Here is a 6,961-nt window from a genome sequence, read left to right on the forward strand (position 1 = left end):
AAAGTGCGTTAGTGCTACTTCCCCTCCAGTGAGGAAAGAGGTGCCAGCCATACTGAAACACAGCAGTCAGCACTGCAGCACCTTATTCCTAGCTGCAGGCTCAACATCAAATCATAGCTTCTATGTCCTTTGAAAATCGTTTCTCCTGGTCTATTGGGCTCCCTGGTGTGACGCCTTTGCCGCCGCCTCGAAGTCCTTGTGAAACGAGAGATTGCACTTTGTTTCACAAGCTCATTAATAAGCACACCCTGCACATATTCCCTTTCCACCACTGACAAAACGGAAGTATCACGCTGGGCCATACGATGTCTCTCACTATTAAGCAGGACACCATCTTGCATTGTCAAAGCGCCCATCTGATCTTCTAGCCCTAGTACCATCCCAAAGGAGTCATCAAGGCTCAATCGTCGTTCAAATGACAGGCAGTTGTCCAGTCCATCCTTACAATCTGTTGAGTGCTCACTCAATATGAGCTTGTCTGCAGGAGATCCACAGCTAGACATTCTGCAAGCCCTTGTAGGCCATTGTTCATTATCAGACATTGATGAGTTTCTTGGCCTCTGAGATGTATGGACTGCTATACTTTCATCCCCTGACAATTCCTGTCTGGAGTTGTTTGACAGGGGGCCTCCTGAAAAATTCAATCCAGGTGGAATGAATGTACCCTTTCCATCTTTTAGTCCCTTGCTCCAAGTACCCACGTATATGCTACCATCCGCCCATGTGTAAACACCATGACCATGCTCCAGTCCATTTAACCACTGCCCATCATATTTATCACCACATGCCCACATTAATACACCTCTTCCCGACATAGCACCGGATTTCCAGTCTCCAACGTACTCATTGCCATTCTTCCAAACATATTTACCGACTCCATCTGGTACTCCGTGGTCCCAAGAACCCTCATAAACATCCATATTTGCATAACTCTTAATTCCAAAGCCTTTCTTTTCATTCATATACCAATTTCCTTTGTAAGTATTGCCATCAACCCCTGTATAAGTTCCTACTCCGTGAATATAACCTGCCATGAAGTCACCTTCATAAGTAGCCCCTGAAGGCCATGAAATTTTCCCTTCTCCTGTTTTCTTGCCTTTTGCCCACTCACCTTCATACATGCACCCATTTGACCACAAATATTTCCCCGTCCCCTCCGGGAGGTTCCTTCGCCAAGATCCAACATAGAGGTCCCCATTAGGAAGCAAAGTCTCTCCATCAAGCTCGCCAGACTTCAAATCGACGCTGGCAAAGACATATAGTTTCTCTGGTGCGAATGAAAATAACACGTCATCGGGAGAAGCTTCCCGCGCCTCGTGTGCAAGGCCAAACACTTCGTGGTAGTCCGCATAACCGTCATGTGCAGACATGCGTACACCTTCACTGGGCACCGGATTCTCAGGCACTACTGAGCTTTTTCTGGTCTTAACATTAAAAAGGTCCTTCAAGGCTTTTGCAGGCTGGCGGAGGACCGGGCCTCTTTGGGTCTCCACTGTTCCTTTTAAATTCGCCACCGTGAAAAGCAGCTGGACCTTGAGTCAATTTTCAAATTTGTATGAGCACGCATTCACAAGTTATTTCGTTCGACTTGTATTGCCGCCTAACTTGCAACAACTCAGGAAACTGGCATTATGCAAAAGTGCAATTCCACCGTTCCCGCTATGAGTAACGGTCAGGACATGGGCAGTCCAAAAAAGAAAGCATAAGATAATAGAGATCCTCCGCCGAGAGCGAAATTGCAGGCTGGAGGGTTTGATAGGGTATGAAAAGTGGAATCTGGAAAGAAATGAGAGGCTGGGAAAGATGGATAAAGGCAGCGAGATGTGAAAAGCGCTGTATAGGAATGTGGAGGCGGCAAAAGAGAAGCGAAGCAGAGTTTGGCGAACTGGGGCGTTGATGTTAAGGAGCGATGCACGGCAAAAACGACGACTCCAATTCTTTCATTTCAATTCATTCATTCATTCATATGAATCGAGTTAGTTATTATTATGTTTTTTGACGCTGCTGGAGCCTCCTCCTCCTCCATTAATTCCATTCGGCAACAAAGTCACTCAGTCGCCGGCAGCCACCAATCATCATCATTCATCATCATTCTTCACTTTGCCATTTACTTTATTATCATTCCTCCTAACCACCCATCCAATCATGCCAACCCATCACTCAATCATCACACCCCCCCTTCCCCATCCTGCATTGAATGCATCTCTACTCTCTGCTCCACGTTCTTCCGTGGTGAGCATCCCATGTTGGCGCCGAATAAATAAGGTCTCTGGAGGGAAAGAGTTCTCCATGAGACGTCGGGTGGGTGTACGTGCGTGCCTCATACAGCAAAGCCGGCTCTCAAAACAAAACCTCCAGTTCCTCTCTCTACCAACCTAGTCAAACATCACTCTCGACACACTCACATCCTAGGCTCACTCGAAGTAAGCTACATCAACATCGTTTCATCCAATTAGAGCGAGTTCTCACCATAACCAAAATCTTATTACAAAATCCAACACTTCCCCCACATTGCTCCTCGGATTTTACTAGTAGAGCAGCAATCACGGCTTACTACAAGAGCAATTTTACGTCCCAAGTTCTCCACTTTAATTGGCACTTCATTTGAACTATCTACATTTGCTTTCTTTTTTTTGCACGAAAAAAAGGTCATTAAATGAAGAAAGAAAAAGAATTACAATGCAACCTACTAGGCTAGCAAAGCATAGTGGAAGATCTACTAAAATATTTCACTAAATCTAAGATTTCTACCCAAGAATTCATTACGCAATCACAAGAAAGCTTGTGATGCCTAAACACTAAAGTATTTGGTTGTCGCCATATAGATTGGATAGCCCCTGCACCAACAAATTGCCAAACATTGTATTGTGGCTCAATGAGAGTATTGTGATCTCCAAGGACTGAACCTTTCCATCGTGGAGGATATATGAATATGTGCTCAAGTGAACACAAAAAAAGACACCACCACAATCTGGGACAACCCTAAAAAAGATGAAAATGATTCTCAACAGATTGATGAAACCTGCTTCCAGTTTTTAATATGATCTATGGTAGAGCAACCACCACAATGCAAAATTAAGCCATGAAGAGAAAGTAGCCATCCAAATCCTATGAATTCTATGTCTCTAGATCCCTGGTGAATCAAGGGGAGCGAAAAGTTTCCAAGCTGTCAAAGTATAATGAACATTGAAGCTATCATCCAATACGAGAAAATTCAAGAGAAGTAGCTGCAAGGGTCTCTTGTGATGATGAACATTGACCCAACCCACTGCTAAAATCATTCAAATGACTAAATGTAGAACTTGTAGGCCATGGTTGTTGTAATCGACGAAGAGTCAATCACATGAATTTTGCTTCCCATTGCATAAGTTGAAAGCGCTCAATAATATCAATTAGTGAGGCCCAGCTGGAAGTGGAATGATCCTATAAATCATACAATTTGTTCGTTCCCCTGGCATTTAGCTGCCTCAAAATCTTAGGGCTTATTTGCACGGGGGCAACATGATTCACAAAGGGGTCTTGATTGATCCATATGCAAAGGCCCAAGGACCCATCTCCATCAATCCTACTGAATCCCAACCAACAGCATCCTGTGAAAGACTTTTTCCACACTTCTATTAGCTTTGTCACAAAGGTAAGGTGGGGAATTTTAATGGGAAAGGGTCAAAGAAATATTTCTTTTCAAGTAGCACTATTGTTACTGAAGCCTAGAACTCCTTGCCTTTCGATTAGAAAGTAGATGATGAGAGCCCACAGTTGGGTTGTATGCAATCTGAGTAGTAACAAAAGCAATTGCACTTGGATTTTAAAGATTCTACCCCCAGCCCGCTAGCCGCTCTAGGTATAGTTCAATACTCCAATGAGATCGAATGCCACTGCCATCTCCAAAGAAAGTCTCTTGCTATTTTTTCAATAGAGGCAAGTCCAAATGGGGTGGAGGACAAGACAATGGAAACATACACCAAACAAGGTTGGAGAATGTGCTTGAGAATAGTGACTCAACCAAGGAGTGATACCTATTTCTCACGCCACTTGTGAAACTTGCCTTCCACCTTTTGCTTACACCAATCCAAATGCTGCTTGAGAGACACTCCAAAACCCATCAAGCACCCAAGGTAGTAGAAAGAATCATGGAGAAACCATATCCTTGCAATCATACGAGCGCTTCGATAAAAACCTCATCACTCACCTTGACTTTCATCCCCTAGAAAATGCTTCGTGCAACATCTCATTCTCTTTGATCATTTTCTGTTCCATCATTTTCCTTCTGGAATACAAAATGATGAATGACAACCAGACTCCAAATCTTAACACATTAACTCCTTTTTGTACCTTGGCAACCCATCTACTCTCTCTCTCTCTCTCTCTCTCTCTCTCCCCCCCCCCCCACACACACACACACATAAGACCAATTTATAAGAGTGCAAGGGAAGTTGCTTTAGGAATTTTGAAATCTGGACATGGAAGCCACATCGCATGCATGGGAGATCAGATATGTCATTTTTAGAGAAGGTGTTGAACTTTGTGGCGGGTCAACTATAAGGTTAAAAAATATTATCTTTCCACTCACGAATCTCATCTAGAGTCATGACTGGTATAGCATCATTGTGACGTTAACACGTATAGTTGTAGTCTTATGCTTTATGCTAGAGGCTTACGTGTGTATAGCGGCAATCTTGTGCAAGAGCTGCCACTATGGGGCTTATGCAAGCTATGAAAAGGCAAGTTTTAGGTGCATATATGTAGCAACAAATGGTGTAGCCGAGAGTAAAGATAGGACCATTTTAAAGGATACAAGAGCATTTTTGAATGAGAAACACATGCCTAAAAATTATTGGCCCATGCAATTTGCATTGCATATTTGAAATTGGATGTGTACAATAGCACTACACAATAAGATACCTAAAGAAGCTTCTATAGGCAGTAAACCAGATGTCTCACATTTTAACGCATTTGGATGCCTTTGCTATGTACATATTTTGGATGAGAAATAAAGAAGTTAGATTCCAAGGCAAAGAAATGCATATTTTTAGGGTATGCATTGGAAGCTAAAGGCTACAAGTGATACAATCTAATCACAAGGGAGTTACGCATCGATTGGGATGTATTATTTAATAAGTTGAGTAGTCGATACAAATGCTACTTTATGATCCACATGATCATACGGTTGAAAATTAGTCCCATGAACAGCCACATTTAGCACTACATCCACCAATGGAAATAAGGTTACATATGTCAAAAACACAAACTCTTAGCTAGATATATTGTCACAACTAGGTATGGTGAGAAATGCTCAAAGTATGGCTAATGTTATTGCTGTAAATTAGCCTTAAGTCAGTCATTTGGTGGCATAGTATCAGCTCCAATAAGTCCACAATGGCATGGAATTTGAAGCACAAATGTTCCGTAACAAATATGGATGTGTATCATTTTCTCAAGGAGTCTACATCTTTGGGAGGTGAATCCTTTGTATAAATATCATGTAAAATCTTTGTAGTAGTCCTTGTGGAGAATGCATGCAAATTCTTCATTTATGGTAGCAGTATCTGTGCTCAATTGAAAACATCCATCACTCATGCTACAGAGAAAACATCTTTGAGAAATTTTTAAAGGTGACCCATCTAACACTTTATGTATTTGGCAATTGAAGAGCTTTTGCTGCAAAATTTAATTAAGGCCCCTTGTGTTTTGGCCAACCACAACCCAATGTGATGGGGAAATTTTGTTCTGGTAAAATAGTCACTAGAATTAAGAAATCTATAGCTAAAAGATGAATAGGAAGATCATTACAGATATTCCATTTGATTAAGGTTTTGGAATCTCCAAACAAAATGCGTAAGAGGCAATTTAAATCTACCAACTAAAGATGCATGAATAGACATCAAAGAAGCTCATAAGTCAAGTAACACTAAGATAGGTTGTTTGGTTATATGTGCTTCACCTACAAATGCGATCGTTGAATGGGGAGAAAACCTACATGCAATGGGAAATGCTCGCAAAACCTGCAAATCCTTGAAAGCACACCAAGCACTATACAAAAATATGCACAAACTTTCAAAACTCACAAACAGAAGGGATTGAACAAGCATTTTATGTGTAATCTCCCCCCAAAGGACTAGTGCCTATGTGCCAAAATATGGCAAATCATCCTCGCCAAATGCCATCGCCCAATCAATTAGTCTTCCCCTGAATTCACAAAATCAATAATAATGAAATATTTCAAGCATGGAATAACCTTGGAATTAATCCACATTTATCAAGCTTTCAATATTTCAGCGACACAAAATCGATAAATCATAGAAGAATGGTGCACACATGCAACACATGCCATCAAATGGTGCACCTCCTCATGCCACACATACATAATATAGCATGGATGGTGCACATATGCCATGCGTACTATCGTCGTGTAAGTGTTGCACACAATGCCACACACTCATACAACCATAGCCATAAATCCACCATGTAGGAGAACACATGCATCACTACAAACAACGAGAACACAAATAATATAGCATGGATGGTGCACATATGCCATGCATACTGTCATCGTGTAAGTGTTGCACACAATGCCACACACTCATACATCCATAGCCGTATATCCAACCATGTAGGAGAACACATGCATCACTATGAACAACGAGCACAAAAATATCAACTGCACGACAAAAATATTGGATCTCACTAATTAAATACTAAAGGATTAAATTAATGGGATAATTCCAATTCTCGTAACAATACAGGTCCTCTTTTCACAAAATACATTATAAGAAGTAGAGGAGCTTGCTACCTAAACATTTTGAAAGGCATGTGGTGCATGATATATTTCTTGAGATCCATACAATTAAAACAACATGGACAATCTTGAGAATCCTTGTCAAGTAGCGTATTCGTTTTTAGAAATGTTTTCCTTTGTGGAAATCTAGAAACTAATTGTGGATTAGAAATATGGTCAATCTCC

The 6,961-nt window shown here is 41.3% G+C and overlaps 1 protein-coding gene across 1 annotated transcript in view; it reads right to left on the reverse strand.

The window, feature by feature from the left end:
* The window catches only part of LOC147893438 (phosphatidylinositol 4-phosphate 5-kinase 9-like), a 30,377-nt gene extending 28,474 nt beyond the window's left edge, over nucleotides 1–1,903 (reverse strand). Inside the window, exon 1 of the mRNA XM_087385864.1 lies at nucleotides 82–1,903. Coding sequence (XP_087241990.1) covers nucleotides 82–1,370 — 1,289 coding nt within the window. The 5' untranslated portion in view covers nucleotides 1,371–1,903. The remainder of the gene's footprint in view (nucleotides 1–81) is intronic.
* Nucleotides 1,904–6,961: the final 5,058 nt, after the last annotated feature.

Source organism: Dipteris shenzhenensis, chromosome 15 (genome assembly GCF_047967505.1).
Source record: "Dipteris shenzhenensis isolate YYH24624 ecotype China chromosome 15, Dip_SZ_1.0, whole genome shotgun sequence".
NCBI lineage: Eukaryota > Viridiplantae > Streptophyta > Polypodiopsida > Gleicheniales > Dipteridaceae > Dipteris > Dipteris shenzhenensis.